The sequence below is a fragment of the Pinus tabuliformis genome, chromosome X, assembly GCF_031772625.1.
Source record: "Pinus tabuliformis cultivar Carrire ecotype Pingquan chromosome X, CPIR1, whole genome shotgun sequence".
Classification (NCBI taxonomy): domain Eukaryota; kingdom Viridiplantae; phylum Streptophyta; class Pinopsida; order Pinales; family Pinaceae; genus Pinus; species Pinus tabuliformis.
In genome coordinates, this window is record NC_142308.1 from 1,461,231,169 (window position 1) to 1,461,249,422 (window position 18,254).

General features: G+C 38.2%; 1 protein-coding gene across 1 annotated transcript; it reads left to right on the plus strand.

Moving 5' to 3' along the window:
- Positions 1-1,634: 1,634 nt before the first annotated feature.
- On the plus strand, positions 1,635-8,951 carry LOC149145519 (Low-density receptor-like protein). The gene is made up of 2 exons (XM_089447372.1): positions 1,635-1,875; positions 8,600-8,951. The coding sequence occupies exons 1-2, from the start codon at positions 1,719-1,721 to the stop codon at positions 8,755-8,757; spliced, it is 315 nt and encodes a 104-aa protein (XP_089303498.1). The 5' UTR covers positions 1,635-1,718; the 3' UTR covers positions 8,758-8,951.
- Positions 8,952-18,254: the final 9,303 nt, after the last annotated feature.

Consider the following 18,254-nt stretch of genomic DNA (forward strand, 5'->3'; position numbering starts at 1 on the left):
CGAATAAAAAAATGATGTCGCACTATGACAAAGAAATAACAATGTTACACCGTGATGACATAGTCAACCTAAATAGTTAATGTTTAAATAGTCAACTGTGGTCAAACTCAATTAGCCATATGTTTGCCATAGTCAACCTTGTTCACCTATTGTCATCCTCAGTAAACCTTACTTGACCAAATTGAACTATAGCCAACCATGGTTAATAAAGTCAACCATGGTCAACCTTACTTAGTGATAATCAAAGTTTAAAATTGTTTAATAATAATAACATTAATAGTGATAAGGTTGACTAATAATAATAATATTTAATATTTGATATTAACTCTATATTGATTATGGTTAAATGATCAAACCTAGTGAACCATGTTCAATTTTGGTCATGGTAAACCATGACAAATCATTGTCAACTATGGCCTCCATTGTCAACCATGACTAATTATTGTCAACTATAGTCCCCATGGTAATTCATACTCAACATGTATGGTCACCCTTAGTTCACCTTAATCTATCTTTGCTCAACCATGGTAAACATGACCAACCATTGTCAACCATGGTCAATAATGATCAACTATTCAACCATGGTGAACCATAGACAACCAATGTTAACCATGGTCAATGATGGTCAACATAGGCAACCATGGTCAACTTGGTCTTCCATATTCATTGTCCACCACATTCTATCCCTTAACCTCTAGTCCACCCCATTCTAACCTCTAGTCTTAGGCCCTAGTTCACCACATTCTATCTTCTTAACCATAATCCCCTAGTCAACTAATGTTGACCATAATCAATCAAAGCCAACCATTGTAATTGTAGTCAACGATTGTCAACCATGGTCAACTTTGCCAAATGTGGTCAATCATTGTCAATCGTGGTCAATGTTTGCCAACCATTTTGACCATAGTCAACTATGGTCAACAAATCCACCCCATGAATGCCGACCGTCAACTAGCACAATCACATTAGTAAATGTGGTTGATATATGCCAACAACAATATTTTCCATTCTTATACTCCAAATTAATATATAAAAATGACACCAATAACATAATTATAATAATTAAAAAACAATTTCAATAAACAACAAATTAAGGTATTCAATATATTGAAACGTACCACGAAGACGCACCACGTCAATTCTATCCCTCAAATCCCGACATGTCAACCACTTAAGCTACCCAATCCTCTTCATCACTTATGGTACATGCAGACACTAAATATCCCCACTGCTCATGACATGTCACCATCCATCCATGGTAGAAATTGACAAGCGAGGTTCTATCTGTGACGTGTCAAATTTAATGTAATTACGTAGCTTTCTGAGAGAGACGGTTGGCCTACTTAAGTCCTTTTCATCTAAGGACTACAACCACGTATACAAGGATGGAAGACGTTGTATGAATCTATCGGAATCGTGGCACATTGCCACGTGGAATTTGGACAATCTCCATTTGGGTCCCAAGTTAAGAAATTTCAGTTTGAACCTTCCCTAAGTGGGAAGGAATCCACAAATAAGATAATAATAATTAAATTCAAAGAGTTGAAAATGGTGACAGTTCACTCTAAATAAGATAATAATAGTTAAAATTAAAAGTCCGGTAAATTAATTTAAATGGAATAAAAAGGGTTAAAAAATGGCTACAGGAGTCAGTGAGTGTGGTATTGAGATGCAAAGAGTGTGAAAGATTTACAGCGTCAGAAGAAACTTTTATTTTAATGGCAAGCCAAGTGACTAGAATGGGCTTACGCCTGGCCCTGTTCATATTGATCTGCGTCTTAGCATTTTATGTTGGTCGGCCTCTCTACTGGAAGCTCTCCGCCACGCTGCATGAGGTCCGGGAGAAGAATTACGACCCCAAGGCCATGAAGGAAGGTAGTTACATACTGTGAATTTCTAGATCTGTAAAACCCTCCATTTTTTTAGCATGTTTTCTGATCTAAGTTACCCCATTATCTAGCTCCATGATTTGCGGTTCTATGATAAATGGTGATCCCCGTGAATTGAACTCGTGACCTTTCTGGCAAAACCTAGCTGAAAGGCATTTTAGTGGCTGTTTTGTTTTACTGGTTATATTAGGAAATTGAATTTGTCAATATTGTTAAGATATTAGCACAAAAAATTAGGAGATCAGACTGAACCATGCAATATTTTTTCCCAAGAAAATATTGGGGGAAATCCTTAGCACTTTCCCACATCTTGCGAATGGTATTCAGCGTAAATTGGGTTTTTTTTAATGATGCCATTGAGTGAGACATGTAACAAAATCAGCTCATTGATTGAGGCACGTAACACAATCAGCTTGCCAAGCCAAGTCCAGGATCAACCTTAGAACTCCTGCACGAGGTTCACTCAATCACTAGATCGCTAGAACTAGCTCTGTGACAAGTCTAGGTTCAAACCCTAGAACTCCTGTATGAGGCTAAAAGCACCCAACCATTATAGCTAGCTCAGGGAGCTTGGATTTTGTAATTTTATGAATTACTTCTTTACATTTATCATATTTATTTTAATAATAATGATAATTATCTAATTTAGTCCGGTGTAGTCAGACACCATCTACATCTATCATATTTATTTTAATAATAATGATAATCATCTAATTTAGTTAGGTGTAGCCAGACACCATATTGTATTGATGCAGAAACCATATTGTATGAAATCCCTTGTTTGTGTATTTGTATATGTATGAGATCCCTTGTGTATTTGGGTATGTATGAGATCCCTTGTTTGAGGGAGACACCATATTGTATGATATCCTTGTTTGAGGGAGACACCATATTGTATGATATCCTTGTTTAATGGAGACATCATTATATTGTATGAAGTTCCTTGTTTGTGTATGTATGAGATCACTTGTTTATGGGAAGAGAGGGATTTTCATTGACGACTTGTCTTTTTGATTCCATTGCTCTACAGAGCTGTACAGACCCTCAGGCGTCTCCTTAAAAGTAGGAAAGATTTATGCATCTCATATAAACTTGGTCGTTTTATGAAACCGTCACCAACTCTGCTAAAATGATGTCCTCCTGGCACCTGATAGGACTGAGAGTGTTATTGGGGACCAAACTGCTAAAATGCCCAGAAAACAGGACAGATCCATTTATATACATAGATTTTGCCAGAGAAATCAACATAGTAAATCGGCAGAATATTTAGTTTCTGCTAATGACAATTACGGCAAAGAAAACTAATCTACTAACAGAGAGCTTCGAAGGTGCTCAGAAAGAGGGGCATATCGGTTGGTTTAAACTTTGCCCAGAACATGCCATGGAAATAATAATAATAAAACAGGGTAAGCAAGTTATTGCCAGCAAAATTTACTACACAGAAAACAAATTTTAGTAGAAGAGTGTTTAGTTATTCAACGGGAGAATACTATGCAAAGTTTACATATTTGTCTTGTTGTGTCTGTGACCTTTATTCTCTGCTCTGGCTTCTTTCTGTATCCCCTGCCCTATTTCTCCTTCCAGGGAACTCAGTGAATCCCAATGGAAAAAGATAAACTAACAAAGCAAAACATCGAAACTTCCCCAGGACTGTGTTTTTTACCAATTGTTTTTGGTGACTCTACTGCAACCTGGCTTGAATGCACACGTGGTTCTGATTGCATTGACGTCCTAGATGGATCGGGCCTTGCCCCTGGTAGTTTGATGGTCTCCATCAACTTACCCTCACGAATAGATCTGGTCCCTGGGCTCCTTAGGCTTCGTTTTACTGTTCCTCAACTCAGCCTGGAAATTTGGAAGTGCTATCTTCCTCCGGGTATACCGTGCTTGAACCTCTTGCAACCTGGCCTGCAGTTGAGAATAAAGTTCTTGAGCTCATTCTATGAATGTAACAGCACTAAGCTAATCATTACTGGACCTGCTACCTTCCGCTCTTTCATACTTTGTAACACTATATTAAGTGGAGTTTGGGGCAGGAATCCCAAGCAAGGTTTGAAAAGGCGATTTGCTGGTTCAGCCATGAATGGCCCAGTTGTAACAATGCTGCAGGTATGGTAGACTTCTGTCGCAAGTTTTGGTTTTGGACAGCCCACCAAGAAAGTCCATAGGTATAATTTCCCAAGGCCTTGAAGGCACTAGAAGGGAATGTGCAGCCCCGACATTTGCTGAATTTTTGGTGCTGCACAGTGCACAACCCTGGTTAAACTTGGTGGCCTCTGCCTGCATTCTTGGCCAATACACATTCCCTTGCAGGTTTTGCCTGCGTTTTCCTTATACACCAAAGTGGCCAGCGACTTTTGAAGTATGGGCCTCTGGCAGCAAGTGAACTCCAGCCTCTAGCTTCTTCTCTCAGGGTGCATAGCTTATCAGAATTGTACAATAATCATTCACTTCATGTGCATTCTCACCTGTTTCTATTTGTTGCAATGCTGCCAAGATGGGCCTACGGTTTTCATGAGCAGCGACCATTGTCTTACATTCTTAATGTTGAAAGCGAGCCAAGCACATGATTATTTCAAAAGATAAAACAAGTGACATGCAAAGAAATACACTTGGCTCTGGCTCTAAGTTGGGCAGGATTGCCTCCGGCAATAGCTGAATTTAATGCTGAACTGGCTTTTCAATCTGTACCCCTTTTGGCTCAAGACCCACCTCCTTAGACTGCGACAGAAGGTCCTTTAGCTGATTCCTTTGCCCACCTATCAAAATTCTGATTTACTTGTTCGGCACTCCTTTTTTCCACCTTGGGCCTTAATATTGTCAAAATGAACCTTTTGCTGGATTATGGATTCATTTGGGTCGCCCGAAGCGAGGATATATTTTCTTTACCCAAGTAAGATTTAATGAGATAGAGCTTGAGCAGCATACACTTATCTGGTCTTCTATAGAAAATATCATCTCAGTCACATAAGTAAGGACTCCCCAATGCCCATCACTATCTCACTGACATCAAGCAGAACTACATCACAAATGATTTCATTAATTGATTGGGCAGAGATGGTGAAGTCAAACTTGTATTTTCTTGTGACCTTGAGGTCCATGTCTTTATGCAGCCAACCAAATGGGTAAGGTTTTGGATGTGCCTCCGTTGATAAACCCAATTGCTGCTCAAAAGCTTCAGATATCAGATTTTTCTGGCTACTGGGCTGTAAGTAATGGACTTTTTAACTGACCCTTCACAAAGAAGACGTTTTTGCTTTCATTTTTTCGCTCAGGGCGAGGCTGATCCATAAGGTTCAGTTTTCATCCATCTTCCTGTTCCTCCGACTTCTTGTTTGTCCATTGGAGCACATTTCATCACAGGGAATTTTTTTCTTTCCCGATTCTTGGGAATCAGTTCTGGATGTAACTCCCAACATTGGTCCTTGGTATGCCCATGTCTTTTGCAATGGTCCATTCTTTTGCCTTACATTCATCATTCTGTTCTTCATCCATCCTTTGTACGGTACTAGCAACCTTTTACCTTTCATGGTCTGTTTTTGTTCATTCATTTCTCTCATTGGTTCTCTGGAGCTCCCTCTAATCACAGCACCTCATTTGCTTTTGGCTTCATTACACTATCTCTGTACAAGCCCAATCAAGGCTGTGAACCTTGAGCAAGGCCAGCTCTTGTCGAATGTAACAGTGAATAACTCCAATGTATTTCATAACCACGCTGGCTTCATCTTCCAAAATACTCAGTATGATAGCTTGCTTTTTGGAACTCGTCAGTGTAATCTTGGACAAGCTGCCTGTGACGCTATCTAAGACACTGCCTCTGGATTTTCTCCTCCCTTTCACACCTGGCTGGCTATAATTTCCTTCTCAGCAAAACTTTGAACTCGTTATAATACATAATAAGTGCTTTCTTTTGCTGTTACAAATTCTAGCAATAGCTTTCCCACCACAGGAGGGCATGCTTTGACATTTTCAAACATGCAAAGGTAATCTTTTGCACATCAGAATGTCCCTGACAACTGAAATAAGCCTCAAGCTGCCTTAATCTGTTATTCAGTTTTTCTGTATGCATCTGCCCATCAATTTGTTGAAAGGTTCGTCTTCACTCTTCTCCAAGTGATACTATTGTCTGGTTTTAATCATCCACTTCCAGGATTGTATAGCACTCTGATATCAAATGACCTGCTCTGTCACCTGCCAACACAGAGACATTAACAGGGGACCAAACTGCTAGTCAGTATTAAAGTAATACCCAGAAAACAGGGCAGATCGATTTATATACACAGTTCATGCCAGAGAAATTAGAAAAACACAGTAGATCAGAAGAGTCTTTGGATACCTTCTAATGACAATTACAGCAAAGAAACCAAAGCTACTAACAGAGAGCTATGAGGATGCCCAAAACAGGGACATTTCAGTCGGTTTACATTTAGCATTTAGGGAAGTAAGAAAATATAGGAAGCAAGATATTACCAGTGAGATTTATTACACAAAAGTTCAAAACTATTTTGAGAAGGAAGAGTGTGGCTTTATTCACTGGGAAATTTCTATACAGAGTTTTGTTACAGATGAGTACAGTTGTTTTGCACTCTAGTATTGGCAGCAAGATTTACATGCGCTGTTCTGGTCTGTATCCTGTTGTGCCCGTGACTTTTCTTCTCTCTCTATCCTTTCTCCTTCCATCGAACTCAGAGAACCCCAGTGAGAAGCTAAACTAACAAAGCAAAACAAAGAAACTTCCCCAAAATTGTTTTTTCTGAATGGTTGTCATGATTATCCTGCCAACGTGGCATGAATGCCCATTTGGCTTTGATTGCTTTGATGCCCTAGATGGATCATAAACCAGAAGATCATGTTGTCTCTGCTATGAGTTTTTCTTTATCGTAAAACACAAACACTGGGACATGGGTCCATGGTTTAATGGCAAAGTGGGGAATTCACTGGTCACAAGTCTCAAGTTTTATTCTTGCAAGTGACAGTGGCACTCTTGTGTTAGCCAATCACTGGGCCAGCAATGATTCAGATCTTGGAAGTTTCACAATAGTGTCATGTTGACAGAAAGAGCACAGAATCTCTATTAATGAGAGTTGAAAACTCGTGGAGTCTTTTAAGTGCTCTCGTGTCGAACTCAGCTCAGTACTGCTGCAAGTCTAAGTTAACTTGGTCCCCAGTTTGAATTGTGAAGTGTCAGACCTGCAAGTATTTGTGGGTTACTTGCTAGGCAGATGGAAAAAAAAGCTGACCATCGTCAAAAATTAAAGGCCAAAGAGAAAAGAAAACCCCTCATTTTGAATAATTTCTATTGCCAAGTTTTTGTTCGAGTCTTAGGTGCACCCTTACACTCTGGCTGTACTGGTTTATTTGCCTAGACAAGTTTTTCAACAATGGATGGAAACTAATTTGTTATACCTTGTGGGTTGAGAAAATATACTAGGAGAACTTGTTTTCTAGAGGTTGCTTTTCATGAGTAATTTCTTCTGCTTCTTCTTCATATTTTACAACTTTTTAACGTCCAATCTGACTGATGTCTGTAGGAGGTAACTAGTAGGTTTAGTTAATTGTTTCTTACTTTTTGCCAAGAAATCTCTAATCTCTGTTATTACTTACCATATTTCATTGAGTTTTTTTTCTAGTGTAGCATGGGGACGAGTCCCCCATGTTAATTGTTTCTTCATCATGCTTAGAAATCTGTAATCTCTGTTATTACCTACCCTAGTTCATTAAGTTTTTCTAGTGTAGCATGGGGAGTTTTTCCCACCCCTGGATATCCCTTGCCTATCCCTGCCTCTGGGGACTTGGACAAGGGGAACTCGCTGTTTAGAAGGGATGCCCCTGAGGATGTGGTGGAATTTCCCCACATCCTGTATATATCTCTATGGGAGGTGTCTTTTCTGGATTTGGAGATGTTGGATGCCCCTATCTAAACCACTGCTCATGTGGCACTATTATCCAAAAAGGTAAATTCTTTATCTTGTTGGGTTCAACATTCAGACCATGACAAATATTATCTATGCAGTGCGTGCCTGCATTCCATGTAGTATGTTTATTGTAACGAAGCATAATCACAACAGTTTTGGCTCCCACATTTGATAGGTACTTGGACCCTATTTAGTTTTCAGGGTTCTAATATTCACACAGACAAGGCCATTTGGACCCATAAATTAAGTGTTGCTAATTTGATAAAGTTTTATTATCTCTCTTTTCGATTTTTTAATATTTTATTAAAAAAATTAATATTTGCCATCCCTGTCTGCCTTTGATGAAATTTGGGAGTTCCTTTCAGTCATCCCTGGAAACTGAGTCCCCCCTATTCCCAAAATACAGTGCAACATAGTTTTTCTCAGTTGTTAATGTTTGTCGGAATTGGAAATAAAGAGTTGTTTTGCTTGTCCTAAATTTAGAGAATATGTTGCTGTAGACAGTAGTTCGAAGTAGGTGTTCATTCTTGATCTCATTACTAATACATTGTTTGCCAATTTGTCTCCCAGGTTTTTTAGTAGTGGTACATCTTCCGATCTTTCAGTTTAGAATCTAGATAAATGTATAGAAGGTTTTTTTATCTTTTTTATTTTTTAATTTCTGTGTCTCACAAATGTTTATTTGAGTTTCACAGCTGTTTATCAAGGCGGTGATTTTCTCTTTGTAACATGACATTTTATAATTTAAACTGAAGTCTGTCTAGAGTATCTGACCTAATTTGTTTTCTGGAACAGGCTTTTCGCAGCTCATGTATTCGGCCCAGAAGTCAGTCGGATGGTTCCATGACGAAGCTGATGCAGGGGTTTTAAATCAGCCGGTCAAGAAACCATCCAAGAAGGCAGATAAAATCAGGAGGATGAACCTCCGGAGACTTGCGTACTATGTGGAGTAGAAATTGAAGGAGCTTGTTTGTCTATCTTTACTCTGATAGGCCTATAGAATTTGACAGTTGTGACCTGGGGAGGGGTACATTCACTTCTTGAATAGTGAAGAGCTTAAATAGTTTCCATTTGACAGATACGCTTAAGACAGTTGACCTGATAATGTAAACAATTCATTTGTATTTCCTTTATGAAGTTTTTTTTTTTTAATATATAACGATGAACTGAATAGTAGATACCTGTTAAGTTGTAGGAAGTTAAATGGCATTTCAGATTATGAGAGTTGAATGACATTTCAGATTATGTTTTTCTCTCATAAGTGGTTATTGTAAAATGCAAAACATAGTGGAGTATGTTACTAGAATAAAGAAATCAGTGAGCCCCAAAGGAGCACTCTGTAACGTTCCCCATGCTAATGGTTCGGTTACTTTCTGGCTTTTCCTCTCTGTTTTCTGGGCACTTGGATTGCATTATCCCATTGAACGAATCTTTGGGGATTGTCAACTCCCTTCATCAGAAGATGCAAAAGTAATTGAGGAGCTGTGCTCAATGTTTTAAAAGTCCGAATTGGACTCGAAATCGTTGAGTATCATACCAGACTCATATATATATATATATACCCATGGACATCAATCTAAATCTAAACCATTAGAGACTAAATATGTAAAATCTGATGGTGTATATACTATACTGCTCATATATATGCAATGTAAAGGTGAATATAGTAAAATGGCACTGAGTGCATGCTGCTCATATATATATACAACGTAAAGGTGATGAATATAGCAAAATGGCAGGGAGTGCAATACAGTGCAATTCATGTCTGAAACAAAATAAATAGCGAGGCTCTAAATGGTGTCTGGAATCTCAAAACAATATGCTACAGGCTGCTGCTAAAATGGCATTGAGTGCATACTGCTCAATACGTATACAACGTAACGTAAATATGATGAATGACACTGAGCTCATACTGCTCATATATATACAACGTAAAGGTGATGAATATAGCAAAATGGCAGCGAGTGCAATACATGTATGAAACAAAATAAACAGCGATACATGTCTGAAAAAAAACAGCTGAGGCTTTATATAGTCTCTGAAATCCCAAAAACAATATGCTACCAGCTGCTACTACATATCAATCATCAACATGATGAAGTATCAAACTCATCGCCGGTGCTGGTTATGGGATCCTTATCATATAATACAGGATCATGAAGCAACAAACTCATGGCCAGTGCTGGTTATGGGATCCTTATCATAGAATACAGGGTCATGAAGCATCAAAATCATGGCCGGTGTGAGGGCAAATGTGGATCCTTATATAGCATTGTTTTAGGGTTTGGGGTGGGGCATGGGGTTTTAGGGTGTTTTGTTATTTTATTCTATTTGGAAATTGTTTTTTTTTTCTGCGGGTCATGTGGGCCCAGGACTGTTCAGAGCGAAACAGGTTCAACTGGCTGATACGAAATAAAATGATCAGTTTGGTACGTAACTGGTCACTGAAATGGTTTAAAGGCTGCGCCATCCTCAAACCAGCTGAACCAGTTGGTTCTGGTTTCAGTTTGTTTGGTTTTTAAAACATCGGTCCAGTAACATTTGTGATTATTATGATTGCTTTTTCTATTTTGAATCACCACCTTAAATTTATTTTAATCTTGGATTTTTCAAGTGTTGAAAAGGATCAAATTATTTGAGATTTAAATTTTTGGATCAATTACTCAACTCCGTAAAATTCAAAACTCACAATTTATGGAAATATAAATATTTGAAAACTCGAAATATAAATATTGAAATGATCTATTATGGCTAAGATATTTATATTTGTGTTAATAATAAAGTGTAACAATATTTGTATGTAAATATGATATCATTCATATTTCTATTTAATTGCAAATCTGGCATTTCTTTGTTCATTTATTTATTTTGCAGTTTTTATATTATGTATGCATATCAAGTTTCTCTTTTTCAATATGTAAAAATATTTCCATTTTTATTTATATCTATTTGATTGACATGCAGCCATATTATTGTTATTATTTATATTAAAAAAAGTTTCAAAACTAAAATATAATAGCTTTAAGCGTTACTTGTGACAACACCTCTACCATAGTGGTCTGTGAAAGTGCCTTCCGATGCAAAAAACTGGGTTGCCAAGCGAATTTGTAAGAGCTAATGAACTATGAAGAGAGATTGTACGAGTACGTGTTAAACTGGAATGTTTGAGTAGCCACCAAAGTTAGCCTTCATTAATGTGTCGTCACAAGTTTTCAGGATAAGATTTGCTTTTAATTCTAAAGCAGGCAGCCTATTTGATTTGCATGGGAGCAATTGCTTAAATCTCTGAAATTTTTAACTTAGAACTTATGAGACAGTGACTATTGCTGGTTGCAGTGATTTTGTAATTAAGAACCAGAATGGAACATTTTCCTATGTTGTTTAAAAAAAAAATTAAAAATCAGAGTGGAACATTTTCCAGTGTTGTCTTTGTGAGGCCAAAAATAAGCTAAAGGACAACTCCTGATATTCTTTGAAATCTCCAATGAAGAAGAGTAGAACATTTTCCTGTTTTTTTTTTTTCAATTAAGAACAAGAGTAGAACATTTTCCAGTGTTGTCTTTGTGAGGCCAACAGTAAGCTAAAGGACAAGCCCTCATATCATATGAGGCAGAATGTTTGCAAACTGTTGTGTCTTGCAAAGAGGTCATCAGCAGAACTTGAAGTCTGGCTTTGCGGAGCATAAAGTTTTTCTATTTATGCCATTATTTTTAAGAACATTATCTAGAATTATGTCATTCTTTTTAAGAACATTGCACCTTTTTATGTAATCCATTGGTTGAAAGGTCTTCTAGCTTGAGACCGTTGTATACTACTGTTACCATCTCTGTTGTTTGAGAAGCTGGTAAATTTTGTCTGATTTTCTTGAAAGGCCAGAATTGGACACTCAAAAGGAAGAACTTATATCAAACAAGTCATACAAGGTCATGAGAAGTCCCTGCTTATATATTGTGTTAAAAATGCGTTTCTGTGCATTTTAATGAAATAATAAATTTAGTTATTTGATTATTTGTGTAATTGACATTGATCATATTCTTGGATATTTGTTGTTGTCTAATGATTAATTTAACATTACTACTAGTTTGCCTCTTTGTCAATTCTCAAACTCGAGAGGCATAGGCTGTGGTAAAACCTAGCAACAGAGGAAGAGAACATATGGCAGAAGAGGTCGGACCTTTGGGTTTCCTCTGGTTTCTTCTTACCCAGTCATCCTGGGGAGATACTATCTTCTTAATAGCCAAACAAGACCAGGCAGCAGCTTTGTGTATGGATGCAATTAGACTCGGGAAAGGGAGCATCAGTGTTTAGTGAAAAGAGAAACCCTCCCATTTGAGCTGCCCACCAAGAGGAAAGCCATGCTGATCCAACACACGATGGAATAAACAAAAAAATTTAGCACATAGTTGTTAATAAGAAATGCCTTCCTTATACCATATGTAACGCCCCCACAACTATATCTTGGGTGTTTTATTGCACCTGTTATCCCTATATCTTGGGTGTTTTATTGCACCTGTTATCCCTATATCTTGGGTGTTTTATTGCACCTGTTATCCCTGTAACCTGTTTTTTTGTTTTTTTGTTTTTCTGTATGGATGATATGCATCACTAAATGCATTATAGCATACAATGCTCTCATGGACAGGAGTATAAGCACATACTAAACCATCATTTGCTATGCATATGTAACAGTGATAATTGCATAATTAATTACATCAGAATTTAAATTAACATTTATCTGATTAAGGATGCCAACTAGTTGTAGACATCGGATGTTTCTACTTGCCATAGACCACACGTTCATATTCTTTCAGTAGCGAGTCACCTGTGAACTGTGGGTTTGACTCCATAGGGAAACAACTTACCCAAAACGAGGTGTTTCAAATATGAATATGGTTAAGGTACCAAACTTCAGCAGTCTCCAACCAATAAGCTCACATCCCCCATTAGCCCCACAGTCAAATAGTACACCCACTTCTCTGCAGTTGCAATCCCTCAGGGTGTGCTAGAAACATTCAAAAACCTTAAAGTACTACAATTTTTTTCCAATGTTTTTTGTTTTTGTTTCTTTGTTTTTTAAATTTATATTCGTAAAGAGTGAATATACATAGAGATCTCATTTGATGACTGATCTGGCTTTAATTGTGCCTACTTTTTTATAAAAAGAATCCATTTACCTCGTGTTACAAGATATGGATTTTTTTTACAACAAGATAGACATATATTAAATATCTGACAATTTGTTTTCCAAAACTTTTATGATTGTTGCTGATATTAGTGGATAAAAAAGAAACCTCTTCAAGAATTTTTTGGAATGTTTATATAGATAAAGGAAAACATTGAAGATGGAAATAGTTGGATTCAGTGTTTTGGTCATCCAGAAACTAGAGGGGTGAAGTAAGGCTTCCTTAGATGGGTCGTCGACTTTTGACCTTCTTATTAAGTTCCATATGTTTAAAAGAAATCCATTGAAAGGATTGCGTCGTATCTTGAATATCCTGCATAAGAGGACCAATACGAATGTTTTGCACGGAGTTTTTTGTTTGCCTAGCCAAAATGACTTTGGAAACTCCCATAACATGTAACTTGTGAATACCTTGTTAATTTTTCTTCAATTTGTTCTATGCTGCAACTATCACTTCAACAATATCAAATAGCATCTAATTTAACAATTTCACTTTTTCAAATATCCAATGATAGTAGAGCAATAGTAGATAGAACAATTAAATAAATGCACAATGGAAGACAACCAAGAGACAAGAGACACAACTTTTGGTCAATGACCAGGGAAAAACCCACTATGGGGAAAACCCTTGCAAATCTTCTTCTTATTAGATTGTCTTCAAATGTTCAACAGAGAAAGAGTACATCATCTATCCAATTTCAATATCCAAATAATATCAATATGCCAAGCAACTATTCAAGAGAGAATTGGACTCAACTATAGACAAATCTAATCTACCTGAAATCTGCTCAAGTCAACAACAGTTAACTGTTGTCAAAGTGTGCCCTAACCAGAGATAGGACAATAGTCAAATGGTCTTCAAAGGAGCTCAGTGTTGGAGCAATTTATGCGGCTTTCTTAGTTGAACAAAATGAGCCCAAAACAGTGCAATTAGGAGCAATCGAACTTGGTCAACATAGAGTAGCTTGCGGTCAAAGTCTGTGATTAGGGCTTCGGTCAAGTAGTAGATTGCCTTGAATTTAGCACCAATGGCTGTGCACTGTGAGAACAAAAAGGTTTCACTCAAAAATGCAATCAAAACATGTCAATGATGCCTAAGTCAATGCTAGTCAATGTCCTGCAACAACCTTGTAATTCGTCCCAATCAGAAATAGCCACCTGTCCTTTGCAGATGTGAGAGAAATCTTCCACTTCTGAGCTGTACGAACCAATAGGAACAAGACAGAGAAGATGTGTTGTGTGATGATGAAGTGCCAAATGAGGTTTGAGGTCTCTTGAATTTATATGAATCCATATGGGTGAAAAGACATGTCTTTGGGGCTTCATGAGCCTACATAATAGTGTCACCGACATTGACAATTTGCACATGTGTGGTCTTTAATTCAACAACTCACTTCTTGTCCAATTTGAGTGAATTTTAGGTCAATTTTGGTCCTCTCAAAAAGAGGAATCCAATGCAATCATTATCTCCATTAAATGAGCTGTCCAAAGTGGAATTTGACTCTAGTTGCATTATTTAACACTCCCTCTCAACTAGGGAGAATTCCATCTGTCAATATTTGTCCATCGATTGCAAAGTCATCCTGTCATCATGTACCATCTCTGCTTATCTCATGTTGAACATTCTTGAATCTAAAGATGAAGAAATGCTGCAAGGGAGCTACAGCTACCACCCTGCCTATATCACCATTGGGGAGACTCTACTACCACCCAGAATCATCATCATCATCATCGGGGAGCCATAACTACCACTAGGAACCAAAGACCATGGGCGAGACCAACCTACCCCAGTGTAGGGGTCACACTCTAGCCTATTGTCCTTGATCATCCATCTTAACCCTGAAGAGTTAGACGGTAGAACACATGCATCCACGAACTTGGGCGAGATCCACCTACTACAAGGGGTAGGGATCACACTCTATCCCAAGTCCCTCAACCCATTGGCTAGATGGGAGAGGTTATCCCACAAAGTGGGCAGGACGCTAACTGGGTCATACTCTGACTAGGGGAGATCCCAAGTCTCAACATCCTATCGGTTAGAGGTCTCATCCGCAGGAGCCCTATAGCTCCATTCCTTACCACGAGAGCTCAACCAGGGGGGAAGAGCGCTACTCAATGTACTTGATCAACTAGGACCCTTATTAGAAAGGGTCATCTCAACTAGTCCAAGCCGCTCCTCGAAGACCAAGAACTTCCCTTTTGACAAAGGATTGGTGAGGATGTCGACTATCTGCTCATCTGTTGAAATGTGAAGAAGTCTCACAGCTCCTCTTTGCACTACGTCTTGGATAAAATGATATCTGATCTCTATATGCTTGGAATTGTCGTGGAAAACATGATTCTCTGACAAACGAATCCCACTCTTGTTGTCGCAATAGATCACTGTCGTGTCTAGAATTTGCTCAAATAGTTCTCCAAGAAGCTTCCTCAACCAAGCTGCTTCACAACTCGCAAGGCTAGTTGCAATATACTCAGCCTCAACAATTCTAAGGGCTACGGATTTCTGCTTCCTGCTCATCCATGATATCATGGTAGATCTCAGACTAAAACAACATCCATAAGTACTCTTCCTGCCTACAACATTGCTAGCCCAATCTGCATCTGTATATCCATGTAGTCTAACATCTCCAATGACATATCTCAGTCCAAGGTTAATAGTCCCATGTAGATATCTCAATACATGCTTGGTAGCGACCAATTGTCTATGCTTAAAAGGATTTGCTAGGTTCGGTCTCATAGCCTCTCCACACAACTTCTTGAAATTGATCTCCATAGGTGTAGGCAAAGACTTGCACTCAACCATGCGAAATCTCTCTAATAGTTTCACAACATATTTTCCTCGTGAAAGGAAAATCTTGACCGACTTTTGCCATACATCTAGTCCCAGGAAATAGTGCATCAAATCAAGGTCTTTCATCTCGAATTCGGAAGCCAACTTCCTTTTACATTCTAGAATGAGGGGGTTTGCACCTATCATGAATAAGTCATCGACATATAAAACCAAAATGAGACACATACCTTGGATTGTTTTGAAGTACAAGTTTGGATCATAATTTCTCCTTGTGAATTCCAACTTTATCAAGTAACTGTCGATATGAGAATACCAAGCACGGGGGGCTTGCTTCAATCCATAGAGAGCTTTTTTCAATTGGCATACATGGGTCTTCCTGTCATAAACTTCAAATCCTGAAGGTTGTTCTACGTACACTTCTTCTTATAGCAAACTATGTAAGAAAGTTGTCTTCACATCCATTTGATGGAGAGTCCATCCCTGACTTACAACAAGGGTTACTATAAAATGAATGGTTGTATATCAGGCCATAGGAACAAATATATCATTATAATATTCTCCCTCTTTTTGAGAGAATCCATGGGCTACGAACCTTGCCTTGTATTTTTTGATTCTTCCATCTACCCCATGTTTGATCTTATAGAGCCATTTGGAGGTTACCACATATATTCCCCTTGGTATTGTCGCAATATTCCATACATCATTTTTCATAATAGAATCATATTCTTCGGCATTGCATCCTTCTAGACTTGTTCCTTCACGAATTCTTCAAAGGTACTTGGTTTAGCTTTAATAGTATATCTCATAGCAACAACATATGCTTGGTACCTGCATTGCTTCTTACTTTCCCTAGAAGATCAAAGAGAAACAACATGTTTCTCGGAATCTTGTAGTGTGTATTTGAGCCAAAGTGGTATTTTTCTAGTAGGAGGATCACTTGGAGGAGTATCCAAGGGGTCCATAGGCCCCACGAGATCATCAACGATATCCTTCTCAGGTTTAGGCACGAAAGGACGTTCTAGAATATACATATCATCACTCTTGTCTTTAGGAGGAGGAGGCGGAGGGAGGTCCCTTTCTTTTCTAAGGGAAACATCTTCATTGGATGTTACATCCCAGCTAATTTCAACCTTCTTTTGACCATAAATATATATTCTAAATTCTTTAGAATCTCATTGTATCCAACAAACATACCTTTCCTTCCAGTAGCTTCTAGCTTGTTTCTTTTGTCCTTCGGCACATGGAAGTATAGGGGGCAACCAAAAATCCAGATATGACCAATATTGGGCTTGGCACCTGAGAATACTTCCTCGGGAGTTTTGTTATCCAAAGCTTGATGAAGCAACCTATTTTGAACATATACCTCTGTGTCTGTTGCTTCAACCTAAAGAAACTTTGGCATCTTTTGATCATGGAGCATGGCTTGGGCAACTTCTACAATGAACCCATTCTTTCTCTCAGCCACTCCATTTTGCTCGGGAGTGTAGGGAACAATAGTCTCCTTCTTAATTCCTTCCTTCTTGAAAAAGTATATAAATTCATTTGAGATGTATTCCTCGCCATTGTCCGACCTGAAGATCTTTATTTTCTTCCTTCTATGATTTTCAACCAAAGCCTTGAACTCGAATATTTCGAAAGTCTCATCCTTGTGCTTCAAATAGTATATCCATGTCTTCTTTGAAAAATCATTGATGAAGGTGATGTAATAAAGATGACCCCCAAGTGAATGCACAAGCATTGAACCACATATATTAGAATGAATGAGATGAAGGATGTATTTCCTCTAGTTTTCGCTAGAAGGGACTGGTTCCCTTGTCTTCTTTCCACCAACACACCCATGGCATATTCCATCATGTTGAGCTTGGACATCGGGGATCCCTAAGACCAACTTATTTAATTTTGGAAAAGCATCATAATGCAAATGGGCCAGTCTTCGGTGCCACAACTTGCTTTGATGATTAGTATTATGGACCATAGCTAGGAGAGGTCTTCCAGTGAATCTATATATTCCTTCAAACCTAGATCCCAATGTGAACACATTTCTCATATAGGATCCAATAAGCCAAGTGAGTACTTTTCCTTTGATGAATGCAACCCTCATTCCTTTACCCTCCAGAGAAAATATCGAAACCAAATTCTTCTTCAATCCCGACATATATAATACACCATGAAGCAAGACAAATTCCCCAGACTTCAAATGAAATTTGACAGAACCAAAACCCTTTACGAGATGAGTGGTATTGTCACCAAGAATAATGTTCAAATTAGTCTCCCTCTCTACCAAATTAGAGATAACTTCCTTATATCCAGAAAAGTGGTGAGAGGCCCCACTATCAACCAGCCAACTATCCCAAGAATCCAGAGGAGATGAACTAGATAAAGCGGAAATAAGAATATATTCAAATTGATTAGTAGCATTGCCTTCATACTTGAAGTTCCTTGACCTCTTTGGAGGATGATAGCTATCTTCACGATCA